This window comes from Lithobates pipiens, unplaced genomic scaffold (genome assembly GCF_037356315.1).
Source record: "Lithobates pipiens isolate NorthernLeopardFrog02 unplaced genomic scaffold, aLitPip1_a1.2 Scaffold_19, whole genome shotgun sequence".
Lineage (NCBI taxonomy): Eukaryota > Metazoa > Chordata > Amphibia > Anura > Ranidae > Lithobates > Lithobates pipiens.
Window position 1 is genome coordinate 63,371,904 of NW_027507764.1, and position 23,617 is coordinate 63,395,520.

The following is a 23,617-nucleotide window of genomic DNA, read 5'->3' on the forward strand; positions in this document are numbered from 1 at the left end:
AAAAAGAGAACAGAAGCACACTTAGGCTCGGTTCACATCTATGCATTTTTTAATGCTTTTTACAGAACTGCACTACAGTCCCTTTAACATGGTTTCCTATGGCACACGTCCACATCTATGCTTTTTCACCAATGCGATTATGAAAAGGGAAGGTCCCTTTTGGTTCAATAGATTTCAATGGAGAAGCTGCAGAAAGGCACGTTGTTTTTTTACTTAATCCAACCAGAAACAAATTAGGCAAAAAAAAAAAAAAAGCATAAAATGAAAAAAGTAAAAAATGCATCAAAATCGCGTGAGCAAAAACAAAAAATGCACCACAAAAAGCACTGCAGAAACAGATCAAAGCAAACTGCATAGGTGTGAACCGAGCCTAATGCCGCGTACACATGACCAGACTTTCCGGCAGACTAGGTCTGACTGTCTTCCCGATGGACTTTCTGAATGAACGGACTTGGCCACACACAATCACACCAAAGTCTGACGGATTTGAACGTGATGACGTATGACCGGACTAGAATAAGTAAGTTCATAGCCAGTAGCTGCCCTAGCGTTGGTTTTCGTCCGTCGGACTAGCATACAGACAAGCTGATTTTTCGACCGGCCTCGAGTCCGTCGGAAAGATTTGAAACATGTTCTAAATCTAAAGTCCGTCTGATTTTGACAGCAAAGGTCCAATGAAGCCCACACACGGTCAAATTGTCCCACGGATTCGTTCCATCGGACCTTTGCTGTCGAAAAGTCCAGCCGTGTGTACACGGCAGTAGAGATATAGAGTGGCAAGTTTAAAGCTGAACTCCAGAAATTTCAAAAGAAATACCCTCAAAGTGTGCCTCTGCTCACACTGCAATGGTTAAAGTGCCTATTAGGTTTAGGGGTAGAGAAATACATTTAATTATTTTTTTTTTTTTTTAACTCTTTGCTCTGGCAGGTTTCCTCCACACTGTGTAACCAGTGCCCAAAGCCCTTTCTCAAGGGCCTGCTTCATGCGAGCTTCAGCTTGTAGAAGAACAGTGTCAACAGCAAGCCTTTATAAAACTCCCAACAAGCTTCAAGCAGCTTTCTCTAATGGCCCGTACACACGATCCGAAAATCGGAAAAAATAAGTACTTTTTTTTTTTATTCCTATTCCAATCTTCAATGTAAAGTAAAGCGCCTTTCAGCTCCTGTTTGGAAATGTTATACACAGATCTTAATGGGAGTGCCTATTGTCATTATAAACAAACTGCTATCAGGCTTCTGCAAGGGTTCAACAATCTTCAAGTAGTGCTGTAGCCTGCTAGCAGCCCGTTTAACCACTTAAGGACCGGAAGAATTTGCCCCCTTAATGACCAGGCCATTTTTTGCAATACGGCACTGCGTCACTTTCACTGGCAACTGCACGGCAATGCAATGCAATGTTGTACCCAAACAAAATTTATATCCTATTTTTTCCCACAAATAGAGCTTTCTTTGGGTGTTATTTGATCACCTCTGCGGTTTTTCTTGTTTGCGCTATAAACAAAAAAAGAGCGAAAATTTTGAAAAAAAATAAATAATATTTTTTTTTACTTTTTGTTATAAATAAATATAAAAATAACCCGCAAAAACAACATTTCTTTATAAGTTTAGGCCAATATAACCATCTTCCAAAATTCGAATTTCGAATAGAATAAATTTAAATAGAATAGATACTAAAATAGAATAGAATACAACAGAAAAGAATAAAAAAGAAAGAATATAACAATATAACCGCTTTCCAAAATTCGAATTTCAGCTAGAATAAATTCGAATTGAATAGAAAATAATAAAAAATTGAATAAAATGGAAAGAATATAACCATCTTCCAAAATTCGAATTTCGAATAGAATAAATCCAAATTAGAACAGAATAGATAATAAAATAGAATAGAAAAGAACAGAAAGAATATAACCGCTTTCCAAAATTTGGATTTCAGACAGAATACATTTTAATTGAATATATAATAATAAAAAAGAAAAATAGAAGATAAAAAAATAGAATAGAATGGAAAGAATATACAGTGGGGATCGAAAGTTTGGGCACCCCAGGTAAAAATGTGTATTAATGTGCATAACGAAGCCAAGGAAAGATGGAAAAATCTCCAAATGGCATCAAATTATAGATTAGACATTTTTATAATATGTCAAAAAAAGTTAGATTTTATTTCCATCATTTACACTTTCAAAATTACAGAAAAACAAGAAAATGGTGTCTGCAAAAGTTTGGGCACCCTGCAGAATTTATAGCATGCACTGCCCCCCCCCTGCAAAGCTGAGACCTGCCAGTGTCATGGGTTGTTCTCAATCATCGTCTGGGAAGACCAGGTGATGTCAATCTCAAAGGTTTTAAATGGCCAGACTCATCTGACCTTGCCCCAACAATCAGCACCATGAGTTCTTCTAAGCAGTTGGCTAGAAAACTGAAACTGAAAATAGTTGACGCTCCCAAAGCTGGAGAAGGCTATAAGAAGATAGCAAAGCGTTTTCAGATGTCAATATCCTTTGTTCGGAATGTAATTAAGAAATGGCAGTCAGCAGGAACAGTGGAAGTTAAAGTAAGATCTGGAAGACCAAGAAAAATATCAGACAGAACAGCTCGCAGGATTGTGAGAAAAGCAATTCAAAACCCACGTTTGACTGCACGATCCCTCCAGAAAGATCTGGCAGACACTGGAGTTGTGGTACACTATTCCACTATAAAGAGATACTTGTACAAATATGGTCTTCATGGAAGAGTCATCAGAAGAAAACCTCTTCTACGTCCTCACCACAAAAATCAGCGTTTGAACTTTGCAAATGAACATATAGACAAGCCTGAGGCATTTTGGAAACAAGTTCTGTGGACCGATGAGGTTAAAATAGAACTTTTTGGCCGGAATGAGCAAAGGTACACTTGGAGAAGAAAGGGCACAGAATTTAATGAAAAGAACCTCTGTCCAACTGTTAAACATGGGGGTGGATCAATCATGCTTTGGGGTTGTATTGCAGCCAGTGGCACAGGGAACATTTCACGAGTAGAAGGAAAAATGGATTCAATAAAATTTCAGCAAATTTTGGATGGTAACTTGATGCCATCTGTGAAAAATCTGAAGTTAAAGAGAGGATGGCTTCTACAAATGGATAATGATCCTAAGCACACCTCAAAACTCACGGGGGATTACATCAAGAGGCATAAACTGAAGGTTTTGCCATGGCCTTCACAATCTCCTGACCTCAACATTATTGAAAATCTATGGATAGACCTTAAATGAGCAGTGCGTGACAGACAGCCCAGAAGTCTCAAAGAACTGGAACACTTTTGTAAGGAAGAATGGGCAAAGATATCTCAAACAAGAATTGAAAGACTCTTGGCTGGCTACAAAAAGCGTTTACAAGCTGTGATACTTGCCAAAGGGGGCAGTACAAGATATTAACTCTGCAGGGTGCCCAAACTTTTGCAGACACCATTTTTTTGTTTTCTGTAATTTTGAAAGTGTAAATGATGGAAATAAAATCTAACTTTTTTTGACATTATAAGAATGTCTAATCTGTAATTTGATGCCATTTGGAGATTTTTCCATCTTTCCTTGGCTTCGTTATGCACATTAATACACATTTTTACCTGGGGTGCCCAAACTTTCTATCCCCACTGTAAGCATCTTCCAAAATTCAAATATCAAATAGAATAAATTCAAATTCGAATTGAATAGATAATAGAACAGAAAAGAATAGAAAAGAAAGAATATAACCACTTTCTGCCATAAAGCCAAAATTTCAAACACTTTTTTTTGGGCAATGGTGGAACCAATATAAAAGGGGAATTTTCTTTTTTATGATGTGCTTATAACATTTTGCGTGAGGTATTTAAGATATTCTACAACATTATTCTACAAGTGTGCTCATAGCAATATTGGTTTGCTTCTGGCAACAAGCCTTTCACTCTGTCCAGTGATAGGCCGGATGAGATGCACTGATCTAAAAAGGGTTTGGCGTCCTGCACCTTTAATTTCAGAAAGCAATGGAAACACTGCCACCCAGTGGCCCACTCACCACAAAACACTGATAAAGTGTTGGTTCACACAGGTGCGATTTCTAACGGACTTGAGTATTGCATGACAAGGGAAATCACACTATCCTGCAGCACAAAAGGTTTCTTTAATGCATAGAATGCATGAAGGTTAAAAACCTTGAGGCTTTAGAACCACTTTATGTGTAGCTCCCAAGACCACAAACAATTTTCTTGCTGACTCAAAAATGATTTAAAAATAAAAAACGCAAATTCAAATGAAGTCCAGCAAAACAAAAAGCAATTATTAGCCATGTTTATAAGCAGGTCCCTAAGTCAGTGATGGGATGGCATATCCTCGTTGCACCTAATCAGTATGTATGAACTGGGTTGTGCTAATTTAACAGCAACTGTGCTAAGGAAACTTGGATAGAAAAAATAAATACATTTTGCTGTCCAAACAAATTGATGAAGTCTTGTAACAGCAAGCAAACAATCAGTGTTAATTTTGCCAGAAAAATTTCAATTTAGTCTTAGTCTTAGGACTAAAATGGCATTTTAGTTTTAGTCACATTTTAGTCTGCAATTGTTTTATCTTTAGTTGTATTTAGTCGACTAAAATCTCCAGTACATTTTAGTCATCTGAAATCTAACAGGTGTTATTAAATTGTAATGCATTAGTTAACATTTCTCTACAATTTCCAAACTCATTATATACTGCTGGAGTGAAAAATCCAATATGTCATTATTTATGGTATTGAGGCATGAACATGCACTACAGACTAGTGTTCATTTTGAAGTCAAATTTCAAATTTAGTTTTAGTCTTAGCCCTTGTACACACGGTCGGAGAATCCGTCGGAATGTGTCCTATCGGACAGTGTCGTCGGATAATCCGACTGTGTGTGGGATGCATCGGACTGATTCCGTCGGACCCAATTTTCCAACATGTTGGAAATATTTCCCGACCAACTGGTTCGATCGGACATACTCCGATTATGTGTAGAGAATTTTGATCGGACCAAGTGCCACGCATGCTCAGATCAAATTCCTACATCAAAGCTATTGGCTACTAGCCTGAATGTAGTCCCATCGTAACGAAATTACGTCATCACGTTCTGAATGATTGGATTTTTTTGCCAACTTTGTCCGACCGTGTGTATGCAACAGTTTCGGACAAAATCCGATGGATTTGGTTGTGGAAATCTCCGACCGTGTGTACAGGGGCTTAGTCTTTTGACTAAAATGGAATTTTAGTTTTAGTCCCATTTTAGTCTTTTGACTAAAATGACATTTTAGATTTAGTCGTATTTTAGTAATCTCAGCTGTTTTAGTTTTAGTCGTATTTTAGTTGACTAAAATAATATTCATTTAGTCAGCGAAATTAACACTGCAAACAATTCATACAACAGGAGAATTTTTATTTGATGTATATAGATCCATAGCTGTGGATCTGATGCCTATTTAGGATGTGATTTCACAAAAGTATGACAGCTAACAGCTGTAGATAGACTTTTATTTTTTGACGTATGGCAGCCGATGCCAAGGATCCGTCTGTGCTTTTTTTTATATACAGCAATTTGTATACAGCATACAGAGTTTTTTTTTTTTTCAATACTTTTTTTTTTTTTTTTTACAAACAGATGAAGATGCTCTTCATTTAAAAAGACGTATAAAACAAACAGCGGGTACACAAAGTTATACTAAGTGAGGTACAGTAGGAGTTATCCCGACAATTTCTACAGAACAATAAGCAAAAGAAACACATAAGAAATGGTCACTATCCTAAAAAAGAATAAGAGTGCAGTCGCCCTCCCAGGGACAGAGTTATGTAAAATCCACCCATGGCTGCCATATATTTCATATTTCCGGGGACAGTTTCTATTGATATATGTCAGTTTATACATCTGTGGAACCCGGCTGATGGTCGATTCCCAGGAGGATAGATAGCGTAGGAGGAGAGGGGGAAGCCCACTTAACTACATGCCACCCAGGTCAATTCTGACATTTCACTCCTACATGTAAAAATCATGTTTATTCTCAAAAATGACATAGAACTCCCAAACATGATATATGTTTTGTTCTTTTTAGCAGAGACCCTAGAGCAGTGATGGTGAACCTTGGCACCCCAGATGTTTTGAAACGACATTTCCCATGATGCTCACGTGTAGTTGAGCATCATAGGAAATGTAGTTCCAAAACATCTGGGGTGCCAAGGTTTGCCATCACTGCCCTGGGACCGGCGGAGGACGACGGGGGGGGGGGGGGGGGACCAGAGGAGGACAGGGGAGGGGAGGACCAGAGGAGGACAGGGGAGGGGGGACCAGAGGACGACAGGGGAGGGGGGACCAGAGGACGACAGGGGAGGGGGGGAGACCAGAGGACGACAGGGGAGGGGGGGAGACCAGAGGACGACAGGGGAGGGGGGGAGACCAGAGGACGACAGGGGAGGGGGGGAGACCAGAGGACGACAGGGGAGGGGGGGAGACCAGAGGACGACAGGGGAGGGGGGGAGACCAGAGGACGACAGGGGAGGGGGGGAGACCAGAGGACGACAGGGGAGGGGGGGAGACCAGAGGACGACAGGGGAGGGGGGGAGACCAGAGGACGACAGGGGAGGGGGGGAGACCAGAGGACGACAGGGGAGGGGGGGAGACCAGAGGACGACAGGGGAGGGGGGGAGACCAGAGGACGACAGGGGAGGGGGGGAGACCAGAGGACGACAGGGGAGGGGGGGAGACCAGAGGACGACAGGGGAGGGGGGGAGACCAGAGGACGACAGGGGAGGGGGGACCAGAGGACGACAGGGGAGGGGAGGACCAGAGGACGACAGGGGAGGGGGGGAGACCAGAGGACGACAGGGGAGGGGGGGACCAGAGGACGACAGGGGAGGGGGGACCAGAGAACGACAGGGGAGGGGGGACCAGAGGACGACAGGGGAGGGGGGAAGACCAGAGGACAACAGGGGGGGGACCAGAGGAAGACAGGGGAGAAGGGGGGACCAGTGGAGAACACAGAGGGGGACTCGAGGAGGAATTACTCAAGATGCAATTACTCAAGATGGCCAGCAGCCAGAAATTCTTGGGGGTGTTTTTCAAAGTGATTTCTCAGCAAAATAAAGCACGGAGATATGGATGGATGGGGGGTTTTGCGGTGGATATTAAAAATGAATTTTAGCTTGTGGTGCTCAGATGCAGTGTAGTTCTGCTTTAAATGTATTTGAAATCCAACAAATACAGCACTAGGAGAGAGAAGAGCAGCAGTAAGAGTCAATCCGGTGCATATCGATACTACTGACAAACAAGGATCATACTGACATAAGTACAGAGCAGAGGGATGAACTTATCAGTATGCTGCTTCTCCTTCACTTTCCAAACTTAAGCGGAGGATGGGAAGGTGACCAAGCCATACTGCCTAACTGCAATACAGAAAAGTATGGTGAACAAACTGGCTGTATTCTGTAGAGGGGCTGTGGAAAGTCTCAGGGCTGGCTTCACAAATTACAAATTCAAACTCGCATATAGGTTTCAACTATAGATTTGGCTGGATTTTAGCTTTAAAATTTCTCTTAGGCTAAACAGATCCATACATTCTGATTTAATTTGACCTCCTTTGCTTGAACCACCAAACAAAAGATGATTTAAAGGCCAGCACTAAGGATGAGCTGAACACCCCCGGTTGCGTTCACACCAGAACATGCGAACAGGCAAAAAATTTGGACGAACACCATTAAAGTCTATGGGACACGAACATGAAAAATCAAAAGTGCTAATTTTAAAGGCTTATATGCAAGTTATTGTCATAAACAGTGTTTGGGGACCTGGGTCCCGCCCCAGGGGATATGTATCAGTGCAAAAAAAAAAAAAGTTTTTTTTGGGAGCAGTGATTTTAATAATGCTTAAAGTGAAACAATAAAAATGAAATTTTCCTTTAAATATCGGGCCTGGGGGGTGCCTATAGTATGCCTGTAAAGTGGCAAATTTTTTTAGAACAGTACCACAGCAAAATTACATTTCTAAAACGAAAAAGTCATTTAAAACTGATTGCGGCTGTAATGAATTGTCGGGTCTCGGCAATATAGCTAAAACGTATTGAAAAAAACGGCATTGGTTCCCCCTCAGTCCATTACCAGACCTTTTGGGTCTGGTATGAATAGTAAGGGGAACCCTGGGACAATTTTTTAAAAATAATGGCGTAGGGGTACCCCCAAAATCCATACCAGACCCTTCAGGTCTGGTAACGATTTTAACCACTTAAGGACCAGGCTTCTTTTTTAGATGTGTTGTTTACAAGTTAAAAACAGTTTTTTTTTTTGCTGGAAAATGACTTAGAACCCCCAAACATTATACATTTTTTTTCTAACACCCTAGAGAATAAAATGGCGGTCATTGTAATACTTTGTCACACCGTATTTGTGCAGCGTTCTTACAAGTGCACTTTAAAAAAAAAAAAAAAAATACACTTTTTTTTAGTTAAAAATAAGACAACAGTAAAGTTAGCCCAATTTTTTTTTTTATTGTGAAAGATAAATGTTAAGCCGACTAAATTGATACCCAACATGTCACACTTCAAAATTGCGCCCGCTTGTGGAATGGAGACAAACTTTTACCCTTAAAAATCTCCATAGGCAACGTATAAAATATTCTACAAGTTGCATGTTTTGAGTTACAGAGGCGGTCTGGGGCTAGAATTATTGCTCTTGCTTTACTGATCGCGGCGATACCTCTCATGTGTGGTTTGAACATCTGTTTTCATATGCGAGAGCTACGTACATATGCATTCGCTTCTGCACTTGAGCTCGGCAGGACAGGGCGCGTTTAAAAAAAAATAAAAACTTATTTATTTTACCTTTTATTTTTACACCGTTTAAAAAAAAAAAAAAATTGTGTCACTTTTATTCCAATTACAAGGAATGTAAACATCCCTTGCAATAGAAAAAAAAAAAGCATGACAGGACCTCTTAAATATGAGATCTGGGGTCAAAAAGACCTCAGATCTCATATTTACACTAAAATGCAATAAAAAAAAAACTGTCATTTAAAAAAATGATTTAAAAAAAAATGTCCCTTTAAGAGCTATGGGTGGAAGGGACTTTTTGACATTGCTTCCACCCTGTAGGGTCATGGAGATGGATGGGGGCCATCTTGCTCTCACTCGTCTCCATGCACAGCTACAGAGAGGACCGGATTGCCTCCGCCGCTCTCGGCGGCAGCGTGATTTACATTGTGGGACATTTTTAGGGGTCTCCTGTCTTTTTTTACTATTTTTGACAATTTTTTTTGTGAAATGGTAGGGAGACAATGTGTACCCGTTAGCAATTCACATGGGGAGGGGGGGGGGCAGGATCTGGGGGTCCCTTCCAGATTCCGATAAGCCCCCACCCGCAGATCACCACAACCACCAGGCAAGGGTTGTGGGGACAAGGTACTTTAGTTTAGGAGGCTACTCCAAAGCACCCTCCTCATGTTGAGGGCATGTGGTCTGGTATGGTTCTGGAGGGGGCGCTCTCTCGTCCCCTCCGTTTTCCTGAGGCTTGCCAGGTTGCATGTGCTCGGATAAGGGTCTGGTATGGATTTTGGGGGGACCCCTATGCCTTTTTTTATTTTTTTTATTTTGGCGCAGGGTTCCACTTAAAATCCATACCAGACCTGAAGAATCTGGTATGGATTTGGGGGGGGGGGGGGGGGTGGGGGGCTACGCCATTTTTGGTTTGGGGTTGACCTTAATATTCATACCAGAACCAAAGGGCCTGGTAATGGACTGGGGGGGGGGGGGGGGGGGGGATCTATACTGTTTTATCAATGAGTTTTATCTATATTGCCAAGGCCCGACAATTCATTAGTTTTAAATAACTTTTTTTTCCACTAGAAATGTCATTTTGCTGTGGTACTTCTAAACATGGGAAAACTGCGCTACTTTACCGGCATACTATAGACACCCCTCAGGAATGACATTTAAAGGAATATTTAATTTTTACATTTTTATTGCTTTAAGCATTATTAAAATCACTGCTCCGAAAAAAAACTTCAGTTTTTAAAACTTTATTTTGCATTGATAGATGTCCCCCGGGTCCTCAAACACTTTTGGTTTTTCATGTTAATGTCCCATAGACTTTAACGGTGTTCCGTAGCTTTTGAAATTGCCGTCAACCACGCATAATGTTCGTTGTTCGTCGAACGTCCGGACAACCAAAGTTCGGCCTGAACTTATGATCAGGTTCGAACCGTTCGGCCATCCCTACCCAGCACCAGCAAAAACATGCTTTAGTTTTGTTTTAAATATAATTGGGAAAAGTACATACTGTGAATTTTTTATTGCTGTCCGTGACCCTGTTGGTGTGTTTTTGCCTTATTTTCTGCACCTGTGACACTCCATCAGCAGGACAAAAAATCTGGATCAGCTGTCACAAGCAATAATAATAATAATAATAATCTGACAGAGGGTTTAACCCCTTCTCAATTTTACTGAAAAAAAAAAAAAGGCATCAAGTTTCAGTCCCCACTAGAGAGAATTCCCATCACTTAGTGAAATCTCCCCAAAAGTGCCCCCATACAGCATAAAAATAAAAAAACAAAAAGATAAAAGGTTCTAGGCTTTCCCCTAGACCTTCCAAAGCTAAAAAAAAAATGTCTGGATGGAGTTGGGCTTTAACTTATTTTATAGCCTGAAGAATTACAACCATCTATTATTGGATTACAGCAAATGAATATTGATACATCTCATTCTGAATAGGGCCACACGGTGCACACTGGCATCAATAGACAATGGGTTGTGAATGTGTTCACAGGTAAGCTCCCATAAAACGTGGGGATCACATGCCGGTGGAGGTGTGCACTCTGCCTTCTTCTTTAGTTTATGTTTCCAGTATAGAGAATGTTTACTCTCTGTCCCATGTCCACTATGGTTACAATGCATGACTTACAGAAAAGGGAATTCATCACAAAGCCAAACATCTGCTGCGAAGCCTCTGATAAAAGCGGCCGTAACTTAAAGTGGACTATATCCTCTTATTCAACATTTCCTAATATTATTCTGTACCTCCTCCTTTGACAGAGCACATACAGTTCCCTTTGGTTTTTTTGGTAAATATCCCTTTCTTTGACTTGCAGTCCCTGATAATACAGCTGTACTGGGATTTGTGGTGCTTACATCATGTGCATGTGCTCCCTGTGCTCTAGCAGGATCATTTGGTTTATATGTGTCCATACTACTGGCAACACCAGTGTTGCAGGATTGCCAGCACTTGCGCTGCTGTTAATATGGACACGTGTGTAAACCAAAATATCCTGCTAGACTGCTGGGTCTGCATGCCTGGGATTGGCGCGGTAGGATGAAACAAGATGGTGGCACAGAAGCATGCATTGAAAGCTAAATATCTGTTTTATAATTGACATTTAGTAAAAATATTTTCAAATGCACCTTTTTGTAACTTTTTAGGATTTGGGTGAAATTCATCTTTAACAGCCAGCTATATACTAATCTCAGGGCAGTAAAGCCGAGCCCATTTAGCTTTATTGAAAAAAAAAAAGGAGCAGGAGAAGAAAATCTAGAAGAGCCCCTTAAGCCTAGTACACACTACACAGCTCAGGTTGGAGCCGCTGTACTAACAATCTGATGTTAGTAAAGTTATCTCCCCTGCTGTTCTGTGAGGGGGGACACTTTGATCAGCGCTCTCAGCTGTTATAAGAGTGCTGATCGGGAGATGGTCAGCAAATCGTTCTCGGTCATGACTAGGGATGAGCTCAGGCGTGTTCGCATATGCCACATGCAGAGCCCGCCAGGAAGCCGGCGTGGCGCAGAGCTATTTACAGGCAGTGAGACATTTCCCAATCTCTGCAGCCGCGCATCAGGGCAATGTCTCACTGTTTGTGATTAGAGCATCTCTGCGCCGACTTCCTGGTGGGCTCAGCGCGTGGCGTATGCGAACACACCTGAGCCCATCCTTAGTCATGACCCTTCTATTAAACTGGCCGATGTCGCCTGACATTTGGCCTGTGTGTAGTAGGCTTTAGGCTTCACTTACGCAGAAAAAATGTTCCAGTGGATTCCTGTGGCTGGACTGACGGATGTGGATAGTGGTGGCCACGCTTCCTGTACAAAGCAATGACAGGCTCGCAAACAATGTTGTCTGTGTGTAAATGCACAGCCAGCGATAACCTGCAGTAAGGGAAAGATGATTGTACCTGGACGCCAGCTGTTCCTGCTTCTGGGCCTGTGCAAAGATTTCTGACACCCTAGGCATTTCGCCACCCTCTTGGCTCTGGCCCTGACTCCACCCCCTTTGCCCAGCCCATGTATAAGGTGGAGGAGGTGGGGTGGAGATTTTTGCAGTGCCTCTCCACCTATTTCTTCAGCCATGGTCCGCAGGCTCACAACTGCGCCTCAGCCATGGTCCACAGGTATAGGGACAGGCTAGGGTAGTATACGGACAGGCTAGGGTAGTATACGGACAGGCTAGGGTAGTATACGGACAGGCTAGGGTAGTATACAGACAGGCTAGGGTAGTATACAGACAGGCTAGGGTAGTATACAGACAGGCTAGGGTAGTATACAGACAGGCTAGGGTAGTATACAGACAGGCTAGGGTAGTATACAGACAGGCTAGGGTAGTATACAGACAGGCTAGGGTAGTATACAGACAGGCTAGGGTAGTATACAGACAGGCTAGGGTAGCATACAGACAGGCTAGGGTAGCATACGGGCAGGCTAGGGTAGCATACCGGCAGGATAGGGTAGCATACCGGCAGGATAGGGTAGCATACGGGCAGGATAGGGTAGCATACGGGCAGGCTAGGGTAGCATAGGGGCAGGCTAGGGTAGCATAGGGGCAGGCTAGGGTAGCATAGGGGCAGGCTAGGGTAGCATAGGGGCAGGCTAGGGTAGCATAGGGGCAGGCTAGGGTAGCATAGGGGCAGGCTAGGGTAGCATAGGGGCAGGCTAGGGTAGCATAGGGGCAGGCTAGGGTAGCATAGGGGCAGGCTAGGGTAGTATGGGGGAAGGCAAGGGTAGTACAGGGGCAGGCAAGGGTAGTATGAGGGGGGGGGGCTAGGGTAGTACATGGACTGGCTGAGTGTGTTGGGGGTCCTGCTGGTCAGGCTTGCTGGTCTCGACGGGACAGTGAAGGTGCACATAGGAGCAGAGTGGGCATACGGTTGGAGAGGTCTTCCTCCGATGAGCGGGGATGTGAAGCAGACAGAGCGGGGAGCTCCTTCTACAGAGCAGGACTGGCTATGAGTGGCAGTCGGGGGGATCCGGGACAGAAATAAAGCGGACTGCTACTTCCAAGTGCCAGAGGAAGAGTCTGGTCTGGCTGGCTGAGCCCAATGTGGATTTGATCATGTACATCAATAAGTCGGGCTGTGTGCCAGGGCTCAGGATCCATAGCTGGGATCTGATGGGATCGGTGCTGGAATTATCGGACTGTCAGGTGAGGGGACCAGCTCACTGCATCGGACCAGATACCCCACTGTACCCACTGTGCTGGTGATGAGGAGAATGGTGCAGGTCAGGACGGAGCGGAGAGGTCCTAGAACATGAACAGCAGCCCTTCCGGGCCCAAGAACGAGCCAGCAGGACCCACGTGATCTCAGTGAGAGCCACCAATCAGGACCTGGGGGAGGGGGGCCTGCTGGAGTACTTCATGGAGGCTTTCTTTGACAGCCCTTTCTCCTGGTGGGAAACATCAGACCAGCAGCCGTGGCTACACCCTAGGCGACAGTGCCCCTTAGGCAGCTGCCTAGTTTGCCTAGTGGTAGCACGAGCCCTGATCATCTCTCCCATACCACAGGTAACTGCTGGCTGTTTGATTACATCAGAACACTGGCAGATAGCTGTGGTAGTTGCCAGTGTGCCATTACTTTGCACAAGCACAACGGTTTTCTTCTACCTGTACATCCAGAGGCTCTTCTAGATTCTCTGACAATTTGACAATGGTCTGAGACAATGGTCTGAGGAAGGAGAAAGCATGCTCCGAATGCGAAGCCACCTCCTCTCACCCTAAACCCGGAAGTGACGTCATATCCTATCACCCCTGTGTTACCTGCTGTTCTCAATAGGCTGCGAATGCTGGAATCCACCTGCACGAGCTGTCAGCTGCACTTCAGAGAGACATATGTTTAGGAGAAAACCACCCCTGGATTTTGCTGCAGGATTACTATCATGCTTGTGTTTAAGCTCCCTTTGTGAGTAGTTTCACTTTTGACTTACCGTATATACTCGAGTATAAGCCGAGATTTTCAGCCTCTTTTTTGAGGCTGAAAGTGCCCCCCTCGGCTTATACTCGAGTCATCGCTGTCTGCCCGCTCGATCAGCGTGTCGAGCAGACAGACAGCGGCCATTCTATCATTCAAAAGCCGCGCCTCCGGCTCCGCCTTCGCCTGTGATAGGCGGAACACTGAATTTCCCAGCAGCCTGTGTTCCGCCTATCACGGACATCGTATCATCCTCGTACTACGGACGAGGATGATACGATGTCCGTGATAGGCGGAACACAGGCTGCTGGGAAATTCAGTGTTCCGCCTATCACAGGCGAAGGCGGAGGCTTTTGAATTTTACAATGGCCGCCGAGGCGCCGACGAAGAGGGCACGGGACGGAGGCAAGGCAAGGCACGGCACGGGACGGGACGGGACGGAGGCAAGGCAAGGCACGACACGACACGGGACGGAGGCAAGGCACGGCGGCAAGGCACGGCACGGGACGGAGGCAAGGAGGCAAGGCACGGGACGGAGGCTCGGGACAAAGGCTCGGGACACAGGTAGGCTGGACACACACACACACACACACACACACACACACACGGATGGATGGAGACACACACACACAGGGATGGATGGATGGAGACACACACACACAGGGATGGATGGATGGATGGACACACACACACACACACAGGGATGGATGGACGGACACACAGGGATGGACGGACACACAGGGATGGACGGACACACAGGGATGGACGGACACACACACAGGGATGGACAGGCATGTCTCACCCTCGGCTTATACACGAGTCAATAAGTTTGCCAGTTTTTTTGGGGGTAAATTGGGGGCCTCGGCTTATATTCGGGTCGGCCTATACTCGAGTATATACGGTATCATTAAATGGTTACTGCACTTAGCGGCACGGTGTTTCTTTTCCTTTCTTCTAGATTCTCTCCCTACCCTCTTTTTTTTTTACTTGTTTGCAATAAAGTCAGACTTATGGTGAAACATTCGCAACCGTCCTGGCGGATCGGATCAGATGAGATCTGATGAAAACAGACATGCTGTCCATTTTTGTCTGATCTCTCCATAGGAATCAGCGGCGCTCTGACAGGCCCCTCCCCGCTCAGTGTGACAGAGAGATCTCCTGCTGAGCGGATCAGCCCCGTGTGAATGAGGCCTTAGAGAAGATGTGTAAAGAAAAGTGGACCAAAATCCCTCCTGAGGTGTGTGCAAGCCTGGTCAATAACTACAAGAAACATCTCACCTCTGTACTTGCCAACAAGGGTTTCTCCACCAAATACGAGGTCATATTTTGCTTGGGGATCAAATACTTATTTTACTCACTGAACTGCAACTCAATTTATAACATTTGTATCATGCGTTTTTTCTGGATTTTTGGTTGATTTTCTGTCTCTATCATTTAAAATACACCTGTGATAAAAAAAATGATAGACCCTTCATTTCTTTGTTGGTTACAAAATCTGCAGGGGATCAAATAATTATTTCCCCCCACTGTATGCAATAACATGCATCATAGTGCACATGCAGCAGTGTCAGGATGCCCTAAATGATGAATATTTGTAAATGTTGAAGTCATTTTTGATTGTCAGAAAATTACAGAGGAGAGAAGCAAAATTCCAACAAAAAAATGCTGTTGGCAGGAAGCATGTTTCAAAGATATTGCATCCATCCTCTCAATGAGCACACTTCAAGCAACTTTGCCCTAAAGCAATGGAGCACACTTCCAGCACATATTTAGATTCAAACGTGTCTGTGCTTGCCAAGGAGATAAAACATGCAGAGTCTTGCTGGCACCAAGTAATGTTGTACACACATTAAGGAGTATTGGCTGATCCAAGAGTGTATTTAAATACTTCTAATAAGAAGAGCCCTTCCAGATCTTGGCAGCATTGCCCACATTAGTCCAATCATCAACATTAACAATAGCTTTCAGTTTGTGACTCTGGATTGTTTATTGTTAATATTGCAGTTTACATTAAACAATGAGGACACATATTCTTGTAATGTAGCCCTAGACTCCTGGGTATGATGCTCCCAGTATTGGCATCTTTAGTTCCCTTCCACACCCTAAAAGATATAATGGGACATCAATGGGATTCTTTCTACAATAGTCTCTATAATGTGCATGTACAGTGCCTTAAAAAAAGTATTCATAGCCCTAGAAATTATCCACATTTTGTCAGGGTACATCCAAAACCGTAAATGTATTTTATGTGATAGACCAACACAAAGTGGCACATAATTGTGAAGTGGAAGGAAAATGATAAATGGTTTTCAATTTTTTTTACAATTAAATACGTGAAAAGTGTGGCGTATATTTGTATTCACTGTAATTACAGCTGCACGTCTTTTTGGGAAGTCTCTACCAGCTTTGCACATCTAGAGAGTGAAATATTTGCTCATTCTTCTTTGCAAAATAGCTCAAGCTCTGTCAGATTGGATGGAGAGCTTCTGAACAGCAATTTTTAAAGTCTTGCCACAGATTCGCAATTGGATTTAGGTCTGGACTTTGACTGGGCCATTCTAACACATGAATATGCTTTGATCTAAACCATTCCATTGTAGCTCTGGCTGTATGTTTAGGGTCGTTGTCCTGCTGGAAGGTGAACCTCCGCCCCAGTCTCAAGTCTTTTGCAGACTCTAACAGGATTTCTTCTAAGATTGTATTTTGGCTCCATCCATCTTCCCATCAACTCTGACCGGCTTCCCTGTCTCTGCTGAAGAAAAGCATCCCCACACCATGATGCTGCCACCACCATGTTTCACAGTGGAGATGGTGTGTTCAGGTTGATGTGCAGTGTTTGTTTTACACCACACATAGTGTTCTGCTTTTAGACCAAAAAGTTACATTTTTGGTCTCATCTAACCAGAGAACCTTCCTTCACATGTTTCCTGTGTCCCCCACATGGCTTCTCGCGAACTGCAAACAGGACTTCTTATGGCTTTCTTTTAGAAAGATTCCTTAGGAATCTCCCTTACCTTATCCAGCTGCAGGGTTCTGTGGTAACAGACCCAATCTTCACCTCTCATGGTGGCTTCCGTTAGAAAACCCTCAGGGACTGAGGCCCCCTTTTTATCGAGGGGATGCACTGCCCTGGGTCTGTAAAAAGCACCCGCCAGGAATATGACAAAAAAAAAACAAATACTGGATCCCAGGGTCCAGCTCTCTAAAAAGAGAAGCGTTACAGGTAAAACCTAGGTTTCTTCAGACACAACACCCAGGTACACTTTCAATTCGGCTGAAAAAGACACTTTGAATGGATCCAGTTGCACAGCTTGCCCCAGCAAGGAATATTCCAACGGAGCTCAGCACAGCACATCTTTACTCCTGACCAACACCTAAGACACTGGCGAAAAAAACTGAGGTACCACCAATAGGGGGGGGTTATATGGGAAATTTAACTTCCTGTTTAGGGTGTGCCAGTGTCCATCACCTGAAGGTGCCATATAATCCATACAGTTATTACTGTGGCTCTGTGTCCCGGGATGTACGATAAAGTTAAATATTTGGTCTCATCTAACCAGAGCACCTTCCTCCACATTTCCTGTGTCCCCCACATAGCTTCTCGCAAACTGCAAACAGGACTTCTTATGGCTTTCTTCTTGCCACTCTTATAAAGGGCAGATTTATGGAGTGCATGACTAATAGTTGTCCTGTGGACAGATTCTCCCACCTGAGCTGTGGATCTCTGCAGCTCCTTCAGAGTTACCATGGGACTCGGCTGCTTCTCTGATGAATGCTCTCCTTGCCCAGCCTGTCAGTTTAGGTGGACGGCCATGTCTTGGTAGGTTTGCAGTTGTACCATACTCTTTTCATTTTCTGATGATGGCTTGAACAGTGCTCCGTGAGATGTTCAAAGCCTGGGATATTTTTATTATAACCCAACCCTGCTTTAAACTTCTCCACAACTTTATCCCTGACCTGTCTGGTGTGTTCCTTGGCCTTCATGATGCTGTTTGTTCACTAAGGTTCTATAACAAACCTCTGAGGGCTTCAAAGAACAGCTGTATTTATACTAAGATTCAATTTCACAGAGGTGGACTGCATTTACTAATTAGGAGACTTCTGAAGGCAGTTGGTTCCACTAGATTTTAGTTACTGGTATCGGAGTAAAGGAGTTGAATACAAATGCACGCCACACTTTTCACATATTTGGAAAAAAATTGGAAAACCATTTATCATTTTCCTTCCACTTCACAATTATGTGCCACTTTGTGTTGGTCCATCGCATAAAATCCCAATAAAACACATTTACATTTTTTGGTTGTAACATGACAAAATGCGGAAAAGTTTAAGGGGTATAAATACTTTTTCAAGAAACTGTATATGATCAGTGTTAGGGACCAGGACTGGCATTAAAAATTTTGCCATGCGCCACTAAGAGAGAACCATTCTGGCCAGATCTGGCTGTTACTCCACTCTGTGTTACAGAAGTGCCGATGGCGTTCTGACAAAACAGCGCAAGGACAACATTTCTGACAGCAGCTCTTGTTTTACAGACAAATTATTCAGGAAAGAGAAACGGAACCTAGAAGATCTCAGTACAGCATTTTAATGAAAAGTAAAAGATCAAGGCAGCCCATATAATAGTATAACAGTGGGTTGAACGCAAAAAAAATGACCTGATTTCCTTCATCCACACATTCAAGATGGATGGAGTAATCACTCCCACTGAGCTTTAGTGTTCTGACAGCTGGGAGGCTTCCCCGCCATCAGAATACACTGATCAGGGCTGCCAGCTATATCCGGTGGCGCTGATTGCGATTCATTTTTCCAACAGTCTATGGATCAACTTCTGTACAACTGCCTATACATAGATCGAAATTCGGCTGGTACCTGCTGAACCAGCCAAATCTGAATACACATATGGCTGACTTAAAGCAGACCTTTCCCCAGTGCATGCTGATGTGAAATCGCTGAGAAACACCGCTTTCTTAACCCCTTTATGCCAGCGCCTCCCTGCATCTTTGTGCCAGCGCCTCCCCGCAAGAAGCAATCAGGAGCTTTCCGTTAGTCGCCAGTAACTGTTGTCAGGAGTGAGCAGGGCGCGCGCTCTCAGCACAGCACTGTCAACTAATTGGCACCTAAATGTGTGGCTGCTTGCTGCCAAGAGGCCGCATATTTGTGTATTGTTGGTGCCTAGGTGTTTAAAAAAAAAAGTTATTTTTAACTCTACTTAACTTTTTGGTTTCCACTTGGTTTCCTTAGAATCTCGTAACTGAACCGCAAGATCATACTGTGCCTGCGTAAGATGAAATGCATGATCTCACACATGCGCCGTATGCAAATTATACTTATTTGCCAGATAAAAAAAAAAAAAAAAAAAAACTTTCCGAGAGCTTACTAGAAGGTTTTGATTATTTCAACAGATGCATGTAATGCCATACGGAACATACGTGAGCCAAGACATTGGACATCATGTACTTCATGACGCACATGCGCAATATGACAGAATCTTGACCTAAATTTTCAAAATGGCAGCATGGAAGCGGGGGCCCAGGCACTACAGAAGCATAATGAAAACTGATGAAAAGGAAGAAAAAGTCACATGGTAAGTTTTCTTGTTTATTTCCTCCCTTTACAAATTGCTGGCAGTGTTTATAGAGGTGGTGGTGGTGGCGATGAGAGGTGGAAGGTCTTCTTTAAGTACCAGCTTATACCTGTAAATTACCCCATAAGCACAAAGAAGAACAGGGTTGCAAGCTGTAGGATTGTATTGCCCTTAGTGTCACATTTGGGGAGGCTTTCATCTACTCCCTGTAGATCCGATTAGAAATTTAAAGTTGACCAATTTTCACTGGAACAGCAGAGGGGTGGAAATCTCCCACTGAGACAAAAAAATGTGATTAGGTTCTGATGGAAACGGCTAATTTTTTGAATGATAAGCTGCAAAATATGTTTCTGTGAAACCACAAATCCACGGTTACAAATGTAGTCTGTAAGCCTTACCGGTGACAGTGACTGTCCTAGCAGACGTGGCCTGTAGGTCTCCTTGTTCCAGGTTCCAGACAACCACCTTGGATGTGGACGATCTCCGGCCAGATTTATCCAGCAGTCCAACAACATGTCTCCCTATAGTCTCCTCTACCGCCCCTGTTGTCTTCACGATTTCCAGCAGAATCTTCAGAAGGCGTTTATTTACCCTCCTTAGGCTTTTCCTGGAGGTAAAAATGTAGAAGAATAGAAAATATAAACAGGAACCTAAAAAACAAATATGACCCCAACAGGTCTTAACTTTTCTTCAAAAACTCATTAATCTTTATATAGGCGGGGAGGCGGGGCAGGAAGGACTGATCCATCATGTGACCACTGTGATTGGTTCTCACAGTGTTCACATGATCAGGAGGAGTTTGTCCCGCCAGCTGCTGATCGTTACTAGAGACCGGGAGCGGTCTTATGGCAGGTCTGTCACGGTGTTGGGAGAACACCATGAGCTTGCTCTCAGCAGAGAAACCTCGGTCCTCCATGGGCGGGCAAACATGCCTTATGTAAGCAGCAAGCAAGCTTTGCCTGTATATTTTCAAAGCACGAGTCTCAAAAGACACAAAAAAAAATCTGCGGTAAGGGGATACAACATTTGAAACATACATACAAGGGCTCATTCACACTGAAGAGCATGTTGTAACGCATGACCCTTGTTACTACAGCCCACTTCAATGCAAGATGTTTAAAACAAATGGCAACCACCCCAATCTGTAATTGGCCTTCGCAGCAAGGAGCACATGGAAGGACAACGCATGTCAAAATACAAGAAAAAACAAAAAATGTATTTGCAAATGTGTACAAATGAAACTCCTTGTTTTAACGTGAACTGTTGGACAGGGTAGTTCAGTTTGTTGCAGGCTGGCTGGCAAGTAAGCAGGGATTTTTTTTGTTGTTTTTTTTTAAATGCAGGAAGTTTCAATGAAACCTTTTTCCACCCCATCACATATATAGCGTACTGCATCATACCTGCATCAGAGTGCACTGCAACATACAAATACATATATATACTCTGTGCACTGCTCAGTATATAAAGATTGTATGCAGGATCAACATTTTCATGCATGGACAGCTCATCAATTTTGAACAGGTCACCCAACACAATATGTGTGCAACAGCTTTCCCCTCCAATGTGAATGGGTCTTTAAAGTAAGATCTCTGGCTGGTTTTCACTGAAAACTGAAAAATGTACTCTCACATTGGCCTATTCCGTATTTCATTTTCTTACAGCAGCATTCGATAGGAATGTGACATCCAGATAACCACATGGATGATGAGGGGGGGGGAACTCTTTTCCCCAGTTAGCTTTCATTTTAACCGCTTCAGCCCCGGAAGATTTTACCCCCTTCCTGACCAGAGGACTTTTCGTGATTCAGGACTGCGTCGCTTTAACAGACAATTGCACGGTTGTGCAACATTGCACCCAAACAAAATTGAAATCCTTTTCTCCCCACAAATAGAGCGTTCTTTTGGTGGTATTTCATCACCTCTGCGGTTTTTATTTTTTGCGATATAAACAAAAAAAAAGGGTGACAATTTTTTAAAAAATGCATTATTTTTTAATTTTTGCTATAATAAATATCCCCCAAAAATATATTTTTTCCTCAGTTTAGGCCGATATGTATTCTTCTACATATTTTTGGTAAAAAAAAAAAAAAACTGTAATAAGCATATATTGATTGGTTTTCACGAAAGTTATATTATTATTATTTTTTTATTAGTAATGGCGGCCGTCCATTGTCATTTATACAGCAATCGGTGCTATAAAAATGCACTGATTGCTGTGTAAATGACACTGGCAGTGAAGGGGTTAACCACTAGGGGGATGAAGGGCTTAAGTGTGTCCTAGGGAGTGATTCTAACTGTGGAGAGGGATGGGCTTCAAGTCACATGACAGCGATCACCGCACCCGATGACAGGGAGCAGTGATCTCTGTCATGCCACAAGCCAGAACGGGGAAATGCCTTGTTTATATAGGCACTTCCCCGTTCTGAGGCTCCATGACACGATTGCTGAAAGACCAGAGGATGGAGACCGGCGGGCATGGTCACGCTGTACGTGGCAGCGTCTGCTATCCGCTGCCATTGTGCCGATGTATATCGGTGTGCAGCGGTCGGCAAGTGGTTAATGTAGTGTAAGTACAGTATTTGGTTAAAGTGGTAATTGTTTCCTTTTGGTGCCAGCAGTATCACCTGATGAGTAATAATGTATTGGAAAAATTGACATGTAAGGGAGAGTTTATTATGCAAGCAGAAATCGTAATGAGCTTACTCAGGCACAGAGGCTGCTGATTGATGCGGCACTCCCTCCCTGCCCACAGCCTGCTTCCACAATGATAAAATACCATCAATATGCACATTTACAATCCTAAATATTAATTCTCTGCATGGACAGTCTCATTTCTAATACAATGGGAAAGGGAACTCAATCTAATGCAATGCCTAAAGAGGATCTGTCAGCTTCCTAACCTTGTCTATCGGCCTGTAAATAAGCAACCTTCTCAGATAAGAGGCAGGATGTTCTTGAGAAAGGGGATTCCCACACCTCAAAATGTTGGGTTCTTCCACATCCTCTCTCTTTTAAACAGGGCCTGGCTCTGCTTTCTTTCTCATTATTCCATTGATTCCACTCTGGTTACTTAATTTCTGAATTTATTTATTTTTTATTTATTACATCCTGTTTCTACTGATCATCCTTGAGATGTTTCTACAACTTGATTGGAGTCCACCTGTGGTAAATTCAGTTGATTGGACATGACTTGGAAAGGCACACATATGTCTATACAACGTCCCCCATGAAGTCCAAGAAATTGTCTGTAGACCTGAGAGACAGGATTGTATTGAGGCACAGATCTGGGGAAGGGTACAGAAAAGATTCTGTAGCATTGAAGGTCCCAATGAGCACAGTGGCCTCCATCATCCATAAATGGAAGAAGTTTGGAACCACCAGGACTTACCCTAGAGCGGACTGCGCGGCCAGACTGAGCGATTGCAGGAGAAGGGCCTTAGTCAGGGAGGTGGTCAAGAACCCGATGGTCACTCTGACAGAGCTCCTGATTTTCTGTGTGGAGAGAGGAGAACCTTCCAGAAGAACAACCATCTCTGAAGCACTCCGCCAATCAGGGATGTATGGTAGAGAGGCCAGAGGGAAGGCACATGACAGCCCGCCTGGAGTTGGCTAAAAAGCACCTGAAGGTCTCTCAGAGAATGAGAAACAAAATTCTCTGGTCTGATGAAACAAAGATTGAACTCTTTGGCCTGAATGGCAAGCGTCATGTCTTGAGGAAACCAGGCACCGCTCTCCACCTAGACAATACCATCCCCTACAGTGAAGCATGGTGGTGGCAGCATAATGCTGTGGGGAGGTTTTTCAGCATCAAGAACTGGGAGACTAGTCAGCATCGAGGGAAAAATGAACGCAACAATGTACA

At 43.6% G+C, this 23,617-nt stretch overlaps 1 protein-coding gene across 8 annotated transcripts in view; it reads right to left on the reverse strand.

Moving 5' to 3' along the window:
- AKAP9 (A-kinase anchoring protein 9) overlaps positions 1 to 23,617 on the reverse strand; it is a 354,940-nt gene that overhangs the window by 168,462 nt on the left and 162,861 nt on the right. For all 8 annotated transcript variants that reach the window (XM_077490822.1, XM_077490820.1, XM_077490821.1 and 5 more), the window contains one exon: positions 20,155 to 20,363. In XM_077490822.1, the coding sequence (XP_077346948.1) occupies positions 20,155 to 20,363 (209 nt within the window). The remainder of the gene's footprint in view (positions 1 to 20,154; positions 20,364 to 23,617) is intronic.